Source organism: Danio rerio, chromosome 3 (genome assembly GCF_049306965.1).
Source record: "Danio rerio strain Tuebingen ecotype United States chromosome 3, GRCz12tu, whole genome shotgun sequence".
NCBI lineage: Eukaryota > Metazoa > Chordata > Actinopteri > Cypriniformes > Danionidae > Danio > Danio rerio.
Window position 1 is genome coordinate 993,478 of NC_133178.1, and position 17,344 is coordinate 1,010,821.

The 17,344-nt window shown below is 37.7% G+C and overlaps 2 protein-coding genes across 3 annotated transcripts in view; both read right to left on the bottom strand.

Annotated features, from left to right (window-relative positions):
• zgc:174288 overlaps nt 1-17,344 on the bottom strand; it is a 65,201-nt gene that overhangs the window by 26,819 nt on the left and 21,038 nt on the right.
• Nucleotides 326-17,267, bottom strand: zgc:110249. Of its 2 annotated transcripts, none has more exons than XM_073943770.1 (3): nt 17,162-17,267; nt 5,162-5,315; nt 326-1,287 (listed from the first exon to the last, which is right to left on the bottom strand). In XM_073943770.1, the coding sequence occupies exons 2-3, from the start codon at nt 5,214-5,216 to the stop codon at nt 425-427; spliced, it is 918 nt and encodes a 305-aa protein (XP_073799871.1). In that variant the 5' UTR covers nt 5,217-5,315; nt 17,162-17,267; the 3' UTR covers nt 326-424. The 2 variants fall into 2 exon arrangements, with proteins under 2 accessions (XP_073799871.1, XP_073799870.1); XM_073943769.1 differs by having other exon boundaries at nt 17,044-17,267.

The following is a 17,344-nucleotide window of genomic DNA, read 5'->3' on the forward strand; positions in this document are numbered from 1 at the left end:
CGGCCACGGCGAAGGGCTATGCGTCAGCGCCGTAGCATACGCCAGCGTTTGACGCAGAAGTGTAAATCAGCCATAAGAGGCACAGTTCGGCAGCTGAGATCTGATCAAGGGACCAACTTTGCGGCAGCAAAGAATTACCCAAAGGGTGCACTCCAGATCCAGAAAGATGAACCACTTTCCTATCAGAATATCAGTGTGAATTCATTATGAATACGGCTTTCATGGTTTGCTTACATTTTGGTTTCGTTTATCTGTTGTATACAAAGATTTTCCAGAGACTTGTGTGAATGTTGCACTCAAATAAATCACGGGAAATCACCAGTGATAGAGTCAATCCTTTATTGAATCAGGGAGCTACAGAGGACACGAACTGAAAGATGATCAACGTGAATCCCGAATGGAAATGAGTTTAGAGTTACTGATGTCATGTGTGCTGCTTTTCTCCAGTGTGGACTTTCAGGTGTTTCTTAAGCTGCCGTGAGTGTGAGAATCTCTCCAGACACTGATCACATGAGTACGGTTTCTCTCTAGTGTGGATCTTCTGGTGTCGATTCCGATGTGCTAAAGACCTGAATCTCTTATCACAGTGTGAACACTTGTACGGCTTCTCTCCAGTGTGAGTCCTCTCATGTAATTTCTGATATTCTAAATGAGCGAATCTCTTGTCGCAGTGTGAACACTTGTACGGTTTCTCTCCAGTGTGGATCCTCTGGTGCAGTTTCAAATGTTCAGGTTTAATGAAAGTCTTCTCACAGTCAAAGCACATATACTCCTTTACACCAGTGTGGATCTTCTGATGTTGTTTTAAGTTTGACTGTGTTGTAAATCTCTTTCCACACTCAGAGCATGAATAAGGCTTCTCCTTTGTATGAGTTCTGAGATGACGTTTCAGCGTTGACGCCCTATAAAATGCTCTGCTACATTGATCACATCTGTGTTTTCTCTCTCCAGTGTGGGTCATCATGTGTTCTTTAAGGGATGATGAGAGTCTGAAACTCTTCCCACAATGAGTGCATGAAAACGGGTTCTCTCCAGTGTGGATCATCATGTGTTGAGTAAGGGATAATGAGTGTCTGAAACTCGTCCCGCATTGAGTGCATGTGAATGGTTTCTCTCCAGTGTGGATCATCATGTGTTGATTGAGACTCTTTTTGTTTGCCAGACTCTTTCCACACTGACTGCAGGTCAAACCTTTCTTGTCTCGTTGCATTAAAGCATCTTCAGTCTGTAAATGAGGTGTTTTCCCAGTTTTTAGGAGTTCATCATCTTCACTCTCATCAGTAAGGTCTAAAATCAAAGTAAAAAGAATAAGATTTTAGTGCAACCCTAAATCAGAAAAGGTTGGGACAGTACAGAAAACAGAAATAAAAAAAGAAAGTAGTTTTTCATTGCAGACAATATGAACTAGACATGGGCCAGTATAAGATTCTGATGTTATGATAACCTTGGATAAACATATCATGGTTTCACGGTATTATGCTCACTGCTCTAAAATATATATATATATATATATATATTTAAATGTCTGGGTAAAAAAACCTTTTTTCTCTTTGAAAACAATATATCCTTTTGATTTTTTTTAAGATTTACGATATTTTGGAGCAGTAAACCCGTCAGGCTATATAAATCAAATCAATCATTGACTTCTATCTTTTATTTTTTTCAAGAACACAGTTTTCTTTACAGTTTAAAGCAGCATCTTTGGATATTTTTTCTGCTGGAGATGATTGATAAATAATGATGTGAAACAGGTGATGGTAACAGGTGATTGTAATTATGATTTGGTACAAAAGCAGCCTCAGACATAGGTCGGGTCCTTTAGGAGCAAAGATGGGCTGAGGATCGCCAGTTTGCCAACAAATACGTGAAAAAATAATTAAAATGTTTAAAAACAATGTTCCTCAAAGAAACAAAGGAAGACATTTGGATATTTCACCTTCAACAGTGCATAATATCAATAAAAGATTCAAGGAGTCTGGAGGAATTTCAGTGTGTAAAGGACACACTGCACAAGACCACAAGCCGAAGCTAAACAACCGTGATCATCAGGGATTGACCATCACACAGTGGAAACGTGTACTGTGGTCAGATGAATCAGTATTTCAGGCCAGGTCATGGGAGCAGCACTCTTAGGAGAGAACCCCAGACTTCCCTTTGCCCAGATACTTTCTTCAGCTCCTCTAGGAGGATCCTGAGGCATTCCCAGGCCAGCCAAGAGACATTGTCTTACTCTAGAGTGTCCTGGGTCTTCCCCAAGGCCTCCTACCGGAGTGACATGCCTGGAACACCTCCCTAGGTAGGTGTCCGGGAGGCATCCGAAACAGATGCCCGAGCCACCTCAGCTGACTTCTCTCAATGTGGAGGAGCAGCGGCTCTACTCCGTTCTCCTCACAGGTGTCTGAGCTCCTTACCCTGTCTATAAGGGTGCGCTCTGCCACCCTTTGAAGGAAACTCATTTCAGCTGCTTGTATCCAAGGTCATGATCCAAAGCTCAAGACCATAGGTGAGTCGAGGAACAAAGACTGACCGGTAAATCGAGAGCTTTGCCTTTCGGCTCAGCTCCTTCTTTACCACAATGGACCAGTTTATTGACTGCATTACTGCTGCCGATGCACCAATCTGCCTGTCAATCTCATGTTCCATCCTTTCCTCACTTGTGAACAAAACCCCAAGACACTTGAACTCCTCCACCTGGGGTAAGGACTTTCCTCCAATCTAAAGACGGCAAACCACTTCTGGAGCACCATGGCCTCGGACTTGAAGAAGCTGATTCTCATTCCAGCCGCGTTACACTCGGCAGTAAACCGCTCCAGTGCATGCTAAAGGACATGTTCGATGAAGTCAACAGAACAACATCGTCTGCAAATAACAGAGATGAAATCCTGTGCTCCCTGAACCGGACCCCCTACAGCCCAAGGCTACACACAGACATTCTGTCCATTAGGGCTGATGGCCGATAGACATTACGATGCTGAGCTGGCATCGCGATCCTCCACCCCGCCCCCTTCGCAGCAGCAACCTGCTCGCGAAAAATACACACTCAGGCCCCGTTTACACGAATACGCAGGGCCAGACGGAATCTGCAGACGTTTTTTGCTATTTCTGTGGAGAATTTTGGTAAAAATCTGCAGATTTCTGCTGAATGATTTTGGAAGTATCATAACTAAAACCTTAATGTATGAAAGAAAAAGTAAAACCTTTTTGACTTTTATTTAATGTTAAAATGCAAATCCAATTAGATTCACTTTATTTGGTAAACAAAGCAAGTCTCTCATATAATGCATCTACTAAAAGACAGAAAATATGACTGTACAAGCTGCACTGTGCCAAAATCTGATGAACATTTTCATATTAGTCAATAATATTACTTTAATTAATTAAAAGAAACTGAATAAATACAGATTTACACACATTTACTCAAGTAAATAAACAGAATTAATGATGGTCTAAACCAGGGGTGTCAAACTCAATCCCGGAAGGGCCGAAGCTCTGCACAGTTTAGTTCAAACCCTGCTCCAACACACTTACCTGTAGGTTTCAAACAAGCCTGAAGGACTCAATTAGTTTGATCAGGTGTGTTTAATTAGGGTTGGAACTAAACTGTGCAGAGCTGCGGCCCTTTTGGAACTGAGTTTGACACCTGTGCTCTGAACAAACGTCAGAAATCTGCGCGCACAGGTTCCATGTGTGTCTACGAACACGTCTTAGTTTGAATGGTATTTTAGAACAAAAACGATCCACATCCACACTAGCGTTTCACCTAGCATTTCTGAAAAGCCTTCCTTCCACACTATAAAGCTGAAAACAACCACACGCACACTATGTCATGCACTCTAGCCAGCACTCTAGTCAGCGGGTGCTTTGAGCACAAAACCTCAGAGAGCAGTGCACTTTGGACAGTTTATCAAGGATGTACTGCTGGAAGGCGTCTCACTATAGTTGTTAAAGGTGATCTTTAATTAATCTCGACTCTAACGACTCTTCGCTCTTTTGAATCTATCAGGTAATGTGTCACAGCATCAGTTTTTTTATTTAGTTATGATTTGGTTATGGTAAAACTAAGACTATGCAGGTCAGGTAATTAATTAATTAAGAATTTATTAATTATTCCGCCTATGACAACGATGCCATCACAGTGTTTCACATTAGACATTGCACAATGCCAAATTGGTCAACATCACCCAACCCCACCATCCATAAAAATGATCAAAACTATGAACGACAGACCCTATGGACTGTTGTTATGGATTGCTGAGAATACATTTCAGGCGTTCAATAAACTGCGGGTCTGTCTTGAAAATAAAAACAGGTGGTTGACAAAGTCCTTGATTATCATCCATTTGTACCTGTATGAAGCCTGGAGCATTCAGACTGTTTCCAGCAACAAGTCCAAAAGCCAGGGTCTGTCATGGTATGGGGTTGTGTCAGTGAGAAGTGCAAAACACGACAACGAAGACCGCGTACTGTTGCCCACCTTAAGATTTGTGTGCAGGAATTGGTCTGAAACACTTCATCACTTGGTGTCTTCAGGCCCTAAACGTCTTTTAAGTGTTTTTTAAAGGAACGGCAACATTATAAAGTGGTAAACGCTGCACTGATACAACTTTTGTTGAAATGTGTTGCAGGAAGCAACATTGATATACGCGATTATTTAAAATAAAGCAATAAAATGATGAGGAACAGATTAAATCATGTTTGCTGTATTGTCTGCAATGAAACACAAGTCAAAGTAAATGTAGAAACGGCTTCTTTCTCTCTTTATCTGTGTTCCCCATACTGCCCCACTTGATCTGATTTGGGGTCGTCAGTCATCAACAATCAGAGCAAAATGTGAAGTGAAAAGACTCCATTTGTAGACATTTCTTTTGTAGGTCTGCAGCATAAATGAAGATCCAGCACTTTTACATGTCCCATTTAAACAAACTTATAGATGTCAAATAAATGAGCTCAGATCAAATTTACTTCGGCCTTATGATCATAAATGTGTAATAAAGATGAAAATAAAAGACAGCTGAGTGTCCATCTCTGTTTCCCCCTGAGAATAGAAAGTGAATTTACACTTCTCCTTTTATTGAAACTCTTGAACTCTTTTGCCTATAGTGCAGACGATACATCAGATGAAGTGTTCAAAGCTTTTTCTGAATCAGGAATAAACACAAACCTGTTTGTTCTTCAGTGTCTTCATCTGTAATTCTGCAGGGTTCTGGATCACTCATCTTCCCACTGTCCTTCAATAAACTCAGATTTGACTTCTGTCTGAAGGTCTGATGCTCGTCCTCACTTGTAGACTGATGGGAATATTCCAGTATTTATAGCTGAAATGAAGGAGGAGGAGCTTCACTAACAGAGAAACAGATCTGCCAAGACTAATGTAGTGTAGCGTGTGCAAAACAAAGCCAGCGGCCTATTGATGTCTAATAAACCAATAGACAACACAAGAGATGAGCACATTCTACATCTACATTATAGAGATGAGCATGAGCACTTAAAGCGCTTTTGCAGACTAATGAATGTGTCCAGGGGGCTGTTTCATAAACACAGGCATTAAAGTCAAAAGCTTGACTTCAATAAGCCGAACTAAATGTCCACGCTTAAATTGGTTCCATAACAGCAAGTTGAAGATCATTTAATCTAACTAATCTGAGTTCAGTTCAGGGGCGTTGCTAGGGTCGAAAGGAGAAAAACCCATGAAAGGAGACCCCCCCCCCCCCCCCAAAAAAAAGGAGAAGTTTGAATTCACCCCACTAATATACCTAATCTACTCTAATCTTATTAACAGGATTAGTTTCTGTTTGTTTTTTGAGAATGTAATTTTCTGCATGTCTTCAAATCTGAAAATATGATTTATTTTATAGTGTGAGTTGTTATCCAATGTGATTCAAAGCTACAAACATGTTCAGCTGGACAGAGTGATTAACTGAGGTGTAGTGTTGTCAAGATAATGGAATTTCTAAATTCAATACCTTGCAAAATATTGATATTCAATAGGCTACTATTTTTTATATAATAACAATTCTATCAAAAGTAGTAGGCTACAAAAATAAAAATAAAGATCTATATGCTAGAAATATGTTTACTTTAAATTTCTTTAGGGAATTTTTTTTCAGTTTTCCTCAAAATAGGGTGATGTGGGCATTGTAGCACTGTAAATGCATGTAATGGCTGTCTTATTCATACTTGAGCAGAAATTCCAGATATGCCTCACAATAGTAGAACATTCTAGGAAATCCCTAATAAGGGTGAAGTCATCCAGCTATTGCTGTAGTTGACTGAAAATAAGATCTGAATAAACATAAAAAGGCTTTAACTGATCATTTACACGACTGCAACAATAAATGTTTTATACAGTTGAATTATTAGCCCTCCTTTGAATTTTATTTTCTTTTTTAAATATTTCCCAAATTATGTTTAACAGAGCAAGGAAATTTTCACAGTAGCCTATATCTGATAATATTTTCCTTTTGAAGAAAGTCTTCCTGTTTTATTTTATTTCAGCTAGAATAAAAGCAGTTTTACATTAAAAAAAACATTTTAGGGTCAAAATTATCAGCCCCTTTAAGCTATATTTTTTTCCTATAGTCTACAGAACAAACCATCATTATACAATAACTTGCCTAATTACCCTAACCTGCCTTTAAATGTCACTTTAAGCTGTATAGAAGTATCTTAAAAAATATCTAGTCTAATATTATTTACTGTCATCATGACAAAGAGAAAATAAATCAGTTATTAGAGTTGAGTTATTAAAACTATTATAATTAGAAATGTGCTGAAAACAATCTCCTCTCTGTAAACAGAATTTGGGGGAAAAAATAAACGGGTGCTAATAATTCAGACTTCAACTGTGTGTTCTTCTAACCATTTTAGGTGTTTTCATAATAAAGTCGATTTATAATTCGATGCTAACTGACATAGCATGTTACAGTAGAATATAGCTATATAATAAGCTAGATGCATAAATTCACTGTGATTTAACTATTACAGAAACAGATGTGACTTGCTATATCATATAAATATACCTAGATATCTATATCATATCTAGAAATCTAGTACAATTTACGTTTTTTTGACTAACTCGCATGTATTTACATTGATATGATGCACATTTCACTGATTATAGTTATTTTATTTCACCAAAACTACACACATTTTATACTGTGGAAACAAATAAGCTTCATAAGTAATTAAAACTATTCAGTTTCGTGAAAGAGTTGTATTATTACCTCATCAGCTTCAGCTCCTCAAAATAATGAATGAATGAAGTGCAGTGGCGGGATTTTTTTAACACCATGTGACAACAGAGCCACTCCCACCTGCCGGTAGAAACAGGTACTGCTGAACAGCTGACGGTTTAATTACCTGACACAAACGCTGCGTTAAGTGGAATGTTCGTGATGTATGTGGCCATTTTCAGTACTTAGATACCAAAATAAATGTTATACAACATATTTTTATGTAAGTGCAACATATTCCAAGAGATCAGGGGCTTTTGACAATACATCAGGGGCTTAAGCCCCCAAAGCCCCCCCCCTCGCAACGCCACTGGTAGATGCATCAATTATGTTGTGTGCTACCATGGCAATGAGAACTGAAAGAGCTCTGAAATAAGACCAATGCGGCTCAATCGCTATGTTTTTAGAGTTCAAACATAGTTGAAGTCAAAATAATTTTTTTATAATTTTGCCCCCCCTCTTTTTTTTTACATTTTTCAAATGATGTTTAACAGAGCAATGACATTTTCACAGTATGTCTGATAATATTTGTTCTTCTGGAGAAAGTCTGATTTGTTTTATTGCGGCTAGAATAAAAGCAGTTTTTAATTTTTGAAACACCATTTTTGTGAAAAAATTATTGGCCCCTTTAAGCTAATCTTTTTTTTGATAGTCTACAGAACAAACCATCATTATATAATAACTTGCCTAATTACCCTAACCTGCCTAGTTACCCTAATTACCCTAGTGAAGCCTTTAAATGTCACTTTAAGCTGTATAGAAGTGTCTTGAAGAATATCTAGTCTAATATTATTTACTGTCATCATGACAAAGATAAAATAAATTAGTTATTAGAGATGAGTTACTAAAACTATTATGCTTAGAAATGTGCTGAAACAATCTTCTCTCCATTAAACAGAAATTGGGGAAAAAAAATAAACAAGGGCGCTAATAATTCAGGGGGCTAATAATTCTGACTTCAACTGTATAATGATCAAAAACTACAGTACGGGTCACAACAAAAGAGAGAAGGCTGACAGGAAATGGCAGATATTAGAATATAGACCATTATTCAGGTTAAATTAATATTTGTCACAATACATTGAAATTGTTCTTGGGCACATGTACGCGCAGTGTTGCCAACTTAGCAATTGTGTTGCTAGATTTAGCAACTTTTCATGCTACCCTAGCAACTTTTTGTTCAAAAAGCACCTAGCAACAAATTTAGCAGTTTTTGACATTCATTTGTCTACTTTTAGCAATTTTTAAAAAGTGATGTAAAAGTAGCTGCAGGCTTCACTCAGTGGAGTAGCTAGCTCAGATAGGTTTTCAAAACTCGTAATTTACTGATATTTGTTATCATACAGTATATAGTTGTTGGTAATTTAGATAGCCGTAAATTCCAACAGTGCTATAATTGTTGTCACTTACACTGATGTATTAAACTAAAGTTAAAAAGAGAAGTACACCAGCTGTGATTGTTTAAAAGAACGTAACTTTATTATCTGTGTTATATTTAAAAATGTAAATTTCTCATCTAAAAGTGTTTGTATTACTTTTAAATAGTCGACTAAATTTTTTTTTTACACAAATCTAAATGGACATATTGCAAATAATGTTTTTGCTGAGATGGCCAGTCAATCTGAGAAAACATCAATTATTTTGTATACTACATGAAGATGTAGATTTGTGTTGCGATTACGCAATGACGTCACCACGCAACGTAATATGTTATTAAGAACCTATTTATTGTGCATCTGGATGCAATGTTTTAATATAATATAATACACTACGCCTTAGAGAGCACAGACATGACGGACTCACGCTTGTCAGACACTACGTGATGATATCACTGATATGAAAATTAGAGCGTGAAGTCACCTGGCAGCATTTAGCTACTTTTCATTGGAAATAGTTGGCAACACTTCACACGCGAGAAAAAGAGAGAATGCCTACTGCCTACTGAGTCTAGCCTACTGCCAATTGTTGCTTGCAAATAAGAAGTTAATGCATTGCAGGCTCCCTGCACCATTCAAAATGATTTCTCTTTTAAATTCATATTTTCTACAGGATGCTTTACAATACGTCACCTTGGAAATAAAAAGTTCTATCTGCGTAGTAAATTATTTTGAGATAAAGCTTCAAAGTTTTTGCATTCCATATAGCAAACAGTATGTGTGTGACAGTTCTCCTTCATACATTAACATGACAGAGACCCTAAATGTACTCTAAATGTGAATTATCAAAGTTGTCATACATTTGCAAATTGGAGTGAAAATCCAGGGTAAATGCAGAGAGACAATCTAATTCTGAAAAGCCATTTTCCACTTGAAACTATAAGGTTAACTCTGGAAGATTATTCGTTGAAGAATTGCTTTTCAAGAAATACGATTAAAAAAAAAAAAAAAAAATATATATATATATATATATATTATATATATATATATATATATATACACACACACACAATTTTTTGATTTCTATAACATTTATTTAATGTTTCAGAATGAATATTTCGTCCAGTGCAGATGTTAATTTTATCTAATGAAAATGTAAATATTTATTAAAATGTTATGCTTTATCTGAATTATATTTATTGAATTATATGACCCATTAACTAAATTAAGTATTTGCCCTTAAGGGCTTAATATAAAATTTAAAGACATTAAATGAAAACAGACAATGAGCAAATGAGTTTAATAAACACTGAAAAATGTTTCACAAATAAAGATATTTCATATTTAATATAGAATTTTTTTAATATTAGTTTCTTTTTTTAACAAAGTCAAATTTAACATTTTATCTCAGTGTCAAAAAATGCTTCTAAATCATCACATTTACACTCAATATTTTGTGGTGCGGCATTATTTAGTCGATTTTGTGTGATTTTGTCTTTCTGGTGTTTCCTGCTGTCAATAGGGTATATGCCGAGCTAGTGCTGTTCCCATGCTGATACACTTCCGGTGAGCTGTTATTGTGAACTTTTTTCCATTTTATACGGTTCCTTATACAGCATCGATGTTGTCATTAAAATACATTCAGTTAAATAAACTTTAGCATTTATTTGGTTGCTCAAGCGTAAAACGAGACAAAAAGCTGTTTACTCGCACGCGCCCGTCAGAATCAGCAGACTAGCGCAGAAGCTCTATTGAATATACTGGGGTAAAATAAATAGTCATATAATAAAGATATGGCGAGGGAAATGTAATTTAATGCAGTGCTTCTTGTACAATCTGAGACCCACTTTAAATCGGATATCACTCAGCCAGTGGAGATCGCTCATTTTTAAAGAAAACAGACCTTAAAAGTACCGGATTTTACAATGCCATTCAATTCGCCGGAAGCGCTTAACCCAGGTTACTGGCAAATTAAAAGTCCTATTAGCATGCTTCGCCATATACCCCATTGAGCAGTCCAGCGAAATGACAGTGAAAGCTGATCCTGATTGGTCCTCATGCATGCATTAAAAATGCTGATTGGCTCACAGAAAGAACCTCAAGGAGCCATGCTGGAGTTCGACTTTGCAGATAAATCATTTTCGCTTTTTAAATAAAAGGTCTTAAAATGTAAACAACTTCTACAAAAACATCACATCATGTAAATAAGTTGTCAATTAATAAGAATGTCAATAACTCAATTTTGACTAAAATGTCAGCTAGAACCTTATAATTCCAAGGTGAAAAATAATATCTATGTGCAAAAAGCTAAATTTTGAACAAATTTAACAAAAAATAAACTAAAGATCACAGTCCAAGAATTAGTACACCCCAATTAATATGCTGAGGGAAAATATTAAATATTATTAATAAAAAGAAGAAAAAAAATCAACAGAAACATTAATATATATATATATATATATATATATATATATATATATATATATATATATATATATAAATTCAAAATGTAGTTTGTATTTGTTTTTCATTAAATATGTATTAAAGATGTTTGGTGTGTGTATATAAATATATATACATACATACAGTATTAAGTAAATATAAAGTTAATCATTATTAAAATGGCATCAGATTACAGCAGATGCACATTAATATAACCTTGATTAAGCTTGAACTTAAGACTTAGCCTGAGAGTTAGCCTGCCCCGGATCAGGCTAGTTTCCCAGCAAAAGTTGCCCGAGTAACCGAGTTTGAACTATCATCAATTTGATTTATAAAACTGAACCCGCCATTAATAAACCTGACTTACCAAAATAAGCCTGACTTTTTCCTGTAGGCTTGGTTTATGGAACAGGCCCCAGGATCCAAACATCAGTCTACATTTATACAGAAACCACAGCTTTCATGTGCTGCACATAATCACACTCCATGAGTTTAGCTAGCAGTTAGCACCTGTGTGAGCTTGTGTTGGGGTAAAGTTGCTTTATATTGGCACTTTCAGACGCTCTTCTTAATAAAATCATTTCAGAAAAGTTTTATTTGCACATTCTGATTAGCCAAATCATGCTAGCAGCCAACAACTGTCAAAGTACAGCATTAGAGAAATAAAGCTGATGTTGTTTATGTGTTAAGAAATGTTGGTTACATATGATTTCAGACCAAATATCTAAAGTACCACAGTAAACAATATAGGGAGCATGTCAGAAGTTTTCACTGAAGCCATGTGTGTAAATAAACCAACTTTACCTCAGCGGTTAATGGATGTGTTAAAGTACTGGCACTCTTGCTCATTGTATTAATATAATCACTGAAGGGTTCATAATTATGTTTCAGTGTATTACGGTACTGTAGCGATGACGTCATGTTGTTTACGTGCTTTACGTCACCACGTTGTACTGTTGTTGTACGGAAGTTTTACCGTCTCGTGTTCATGCTGTACAGAGAGAGCATGTAAAAGTGAGTAATAAAAGACGCTGATAAAAACGAGTCGTTCTGTTTAGTGCTTAAGCTACGCACTCCAAGCTCAACAGGTTATGGGCCCAGGCAGCGAGACAAACGATCGTTTTTGAGAAAGTAAGGTTAACGCGACGTATTACGCGTGCAAAGATGGTAAGCCGAGCGGGAGGATACCTAGCGCCGCAGTTTCTATTCGATGGATCAGAAGAAAAATTCGATCTATGGGAGACAAGATTCCTGGGACACTTACACACTCTAAAGTTAAAAGAAACTATATTACATCAGCCTACGGATGCTGAAGCCGAACAAATAGCCGAGGACAGACAGAAGAACGCTGATTGCTATGCCGAACTGATCAGACTGATCGATGATAAAAGCCTATCACTGGTAAGACACGATGCTGCCGATGACGGAAGAAAAGCCCTTAAGATACTGAAAGAGCATTATTCAGGCAAAAGTAAACCACGCATAATTAACATGTACACAGCATTGACTCAACTTCACATGAGTGACAACGAGAGCGTCACAGACTATTTAATACGAGCAGAAAACAACATTACAGCTCTAAGGGAGGCTGGAGAATTAATGAGTGATGGACTGACGATAGCGATGGTTCTCCGAGGGCTACCGGATTCATTCAAGCCACTAGCCGTCCACATAACACAAAATGAAGACGATGTCACATTTACAGATTTTAAAAGGAGACTCCGAGTTTATGAGGAGACAGAGAAAATGAAAGTTGCAACTACAGACAATGTAATGAAGACCTGCACGAGACAAGGGCAAGGCTTCAACAAACCACACACAAGAGACAGAAAAGATGAAGATATAAATATAATATGCTACAAATGTGGAATAAAAGGGCACAGGGCCCGGAAATGCTACAAAAGAGTGTGGTGTAATCACTGTAAAAATAGCACACATGCTGAATTCTTGTGCAAGAAAAAGACTGACCGAGATGGTGTCCGAAAATTTAAAGATGAATGTGACAGTGACCAGGATCATCTATTTAAAGTTAAAAACTTAGAATATGAGAATATGTCACCCAACATAAATGAGAAAGGCATTATGGTAGATGCAGGAGCGACATCACACATTGTGAATGACATAAGAAAGTTTAAAGATTTTGACAGCTCTTTCCGACCACAGACTCACTCAGTAGAGCTAGCTGACGGAACAAGGTGCAACGGGATAGCACAGCAGAGGGGAACGGCTGTAATTCACTTTTTAGATGAAAGCGGACACCAACACAGAGCACAACTAAGGGATGCACTATATATGCCTTCCTATCCACATGATATTTTCTCTGTAGCAAGAGCAACAAATGGCGGAGCAACAGTCATCTTTAAAAGAGGAAACAGCCGTATGATCACCAAAGATGGTAACAAATTTAATATTCATGAGACTGGAAATTTGTACTATTTGCCGACTGTAGAAGAAAATGCTGACCAGTGCAAAGTGTGCCATGATCTACAAACTTGGCATGAAATTTTGGGTCATTGCAACTACGAGGATGTTCGGAAATTACAAGATGTAGTAAGAGGCATGAATATAAAAGGAGATACAGCTAAGAAAAACTGGCTATGTGAAATATGCACAAAAGGAAAATTCACACAGACAAGGAGCAGAGAGCCGGACAGAAGGGCAGAGAAACCTTTAGAGTTGATTCACACAGATTTGACTGGTCCTATGCCGACACAGAGCAGAGAAGGACACAAATATGCACAATCTTTCATAGATGACTACTCTGGGACTATATTAGTCTACTTTCTGAAATCTAAATCAGATACAGTACAAGCCACAGAAAAGTTTTTGGCAGACATCGCACCTTATGGAGATGTCAAGTGCATTCGTTCTGATAATGGCACTGAATTTACGTGTCGTGATTTTCAGACACTTCTGATGAAGAATAAGATCAGACATGAAACGTCCGCACCGTATTCACCTCACCAGAACGGTACAGCAGAGAGAGGTTGGAGAACACTCTCTGACATGACCAGATGTTTATTAATTGAAAGCAAACTGCCAGAGGAGTTATGGAACTATGCGATGCAGACATCAGCTTACGTGAGGAACAGGTGCTACTGTAGTCGTACAAAGAAGACGCCATATGAGTTATTCACAGGCAGAAAGCCAGATGTTTCCAAGCTGCAGAAGTTTGGATCAACATGTTTTGCTTACAAACAAGAAAAAGGCAAACTTGACTCGAGATGTGAAGAGGGAGTTTTCATTGGGTATGACAAAAACAGTCCAGCGTATCTAGTGTACTACCCCAACACAGGAAAGATCCAAAAACAAAGGTTAGTGAAATTCAAAATCAGACTAATGAGAGAAAAAGAAACACAAACATCTGAGACAAGTACAGAATTTGAGATTATAAGTCCTAAGATCAGCAGTGAGGGAAAAGATGAAGGAGATCTTCAGGATAAACCAGCTCAGGAGATTCAGAGCGACACTTCAGAGACTTTATCTGAACAGACTGAACATACACAGCCAGATAAAACTACTGAGACTGCAATGAGAAAGAACCCTACACGAGTGCGGAGAAAACCAGCTCATTTACAGGACTTTGAGACTGACAATCAAGAGGACAAGTTGCAAACATGCATCGACTCCTGTTATAGAGTAATATGTGACGTACCACAAAACTATCAGGAGGCTATAACATCCACAAACTCAATGCATTGGAGGAATGCAATGGACAAAGAGATGAAATCTCTTAAAGAGAACCAGACTTTTACACTCACTCAGTTGCCACAAGGAAAACAACCAGTTGGAGGCAGATGGGTTTACACACTGAAAAGAGACACTGATGGATCAGAAAAGTACAAGGCAAGATTCGTTGCAAAAGGATACAATCAGAAACCAGGGACTGATTATGATGAGACATTCTCTCCTACAGCCGATATGACAAGTGTGCGAGTGGTAATGCAAAAATCAGCGCAAGAAAACCTGATCTTGCACCAGATGGACGTTGAAACTGCTTATTTGCATGCACCAATCGACCATGAAGTTTATGTAGAACAGCCAGAAGGTTATGAACAAGAATCTGAAACAGGTGAAAAGATTGTATGTAAGCTAGAAAAATCTCTGTATGGTCTGAAACAATCTGGTAGAAACTGGAATGCTGTATTACATGAATGTTTGACTGAGAATGGGTTTATGCAAAATCCAGCTGATAACTGTGTATATACACGAGAAAAGCCCAATGAGAAAGTAATCCTAATTGTATGGGTGGATGACCTAATAATAGCAGCTAGCAGTGAAAGCATTCTAGAGAGTGTGAAAGGGATGCTCACTGAGAGGTTCAAAATGAAAGACATGGGAAGATTGAAACATTTCCTGGGTATAGATTTTGAACAAACTGAAGGTCTAGTCAAAATGTCACAGGAGAAATATGTTAACAAAATTCTGGAACGTTTTGAGATGCAAAACTGCAAATCTAGGGAAACCCCATGCGAACTAAAACTTGATTTTTCAGAAGATGCTGAAAAGATGAAAGACAAAAGAAAATTTAGAGAGGCAGTGGGAAGTTTAATTTACTTATCCACATGCACACGACCTGATTTGAGTTTTGTTGTCAGTAAACTTTCCCAAAATTTTGCTGAACCAACAGAACAGCACTGGAACACAGTAAAACATGTGTTCAGATACCTAAAAGGTACAACAAAACATGAGCTATCTTTCAGGAAAAATGACACAGAGAAACTAGGTCTGAAAGTATACAGTGATGCTGATTGGGCATCAGACACACAAGACAGACGTAGTACATCAGGATATTGTGTCAGTCTTAGTGAGGAAAGTTCTTTGATTTCCTGGAAAACAAGAAAACAATCAACGGTTGCATTGTCAACTTGTGAAGCAGAGTACATGTCCTTAGCATCAGCTATACAGGAATGTATCTACCTGAAACAGTTACTCAGAAATATGGACAGGTATCAATATGCACCAACCAAAGTGTATGAGGACAACCAGGGTACCATAGCACTTGCAAGAAACCCAGTCTGTAGACAAAGATGCAAACACATTGATATCAAGTATCATTTCATAAGGGAAACTGTAAATGATGGTAAAGTAATCTTGGAATATTGTCCCACTGAGGAAATGATTGCTGATATCATGACAAAGCCAGCCACTAAGCAGAAACTAAAGAGGTTTTATAGGTATATTTTTGGTACTTGAAGAGTAAATTTTTGTTTACATTATTGATGTAAAAGGAAAAGCCTTATTTGATTTGTTATCTATTTTGAGTGATACAATAAGCTACGAGCGAGTGGGGGTGTTAAAGTACTGGCACTCTTGCTCATTGTATTAATATAATCACTGAAGGGTTCATAATTATGTTTCAGTGTATTACGGTACTGTAGCGATGACGTCATGTTGTTTACGTGCTTTACGTCACCACGTTGTACTGTTGTTGTACGGAAGTTTTACCGTCTCGTGTTCATGCTGTACAGAGAGAGCATGTAAAAGTGAGTAATAAAAGACGCTGATAAAAACGAGTCGTTCTGTTTAGTGCTTAAGCTACGCACTCCAAGCTCAACAGGATGAATGAAGTGTTTAACTATAAGTGAGGAGAAAAGTGTGTGTAAAGCTCTGAGCAGCCTGACGAATGGCGGAGCGCCTCTATTGTAGCCTGCTGTAAACCTCCTGAGACTCTACAAGACTTCTGACTCCTTTCTGTCCTCAACTTCTTTGTTTTTATTCACTTTTCTGAGCTAGGCCAGTTTCCCACAGCACATGTAGTATTATCAGTCACACTTACAGGCGATTTGAGAGCGAATATTGAAAGTAAACAATATGAGGCCGTTAAAATGAGCTGTGTGAATGTAAAAGCAGCTTCAGCTCAATGTGTGCTGTTTCTCTGGCCTCTAACACAGTATACAGAATAATAATGAGTGCATGTAGAGCTCACACAGGAAATAAACAGCATTATTAAACATGTTATAACTCTTGTAACATTAGTCAGCTTCACTCACGCTCAGTCTCCAGTAGTTTGCTCTCAATTCTCCACGGAGATTTCTCACATGCAGGAACAACGATCGTGTGAGCAGCAAATGAAGCAAAATCACACGACTGCAGCCACTACACACTCACAAACTGATGGAAAACGGGAATCTTTCTCTCCTTAACAGTTTTATCCACTAACGTTACATCTCTCTCTGCGAGTCCTGTTTCAGACTGCGCCCTCTTCTTCTTCTCTGGATTTTAATGGCGGTTGGTAACAGAACTTATTGGTGCTTTACCGCCACCGACTGGAGGATGAAACTGGATGTTGCA

What these genes read in the sequence shown, in the direction of transcription:
- zgc:110249 (XM_073943770.1), bottom strand. Translation starts at nt 5,216, where the DNA reads ATGAGTGATCCAGAACCCTGCAGAATTACAGATGAAGACACTGAAGAA. An exon ending in AGACACTGAAGAACAAACAG is followed by an intron (nt 1,288 to 5,161) that starts GTTTGTGTTTAT and finishes CTTTGATTTTAG; the next exon opens with ACCTTACTGATGAGAGTGAA.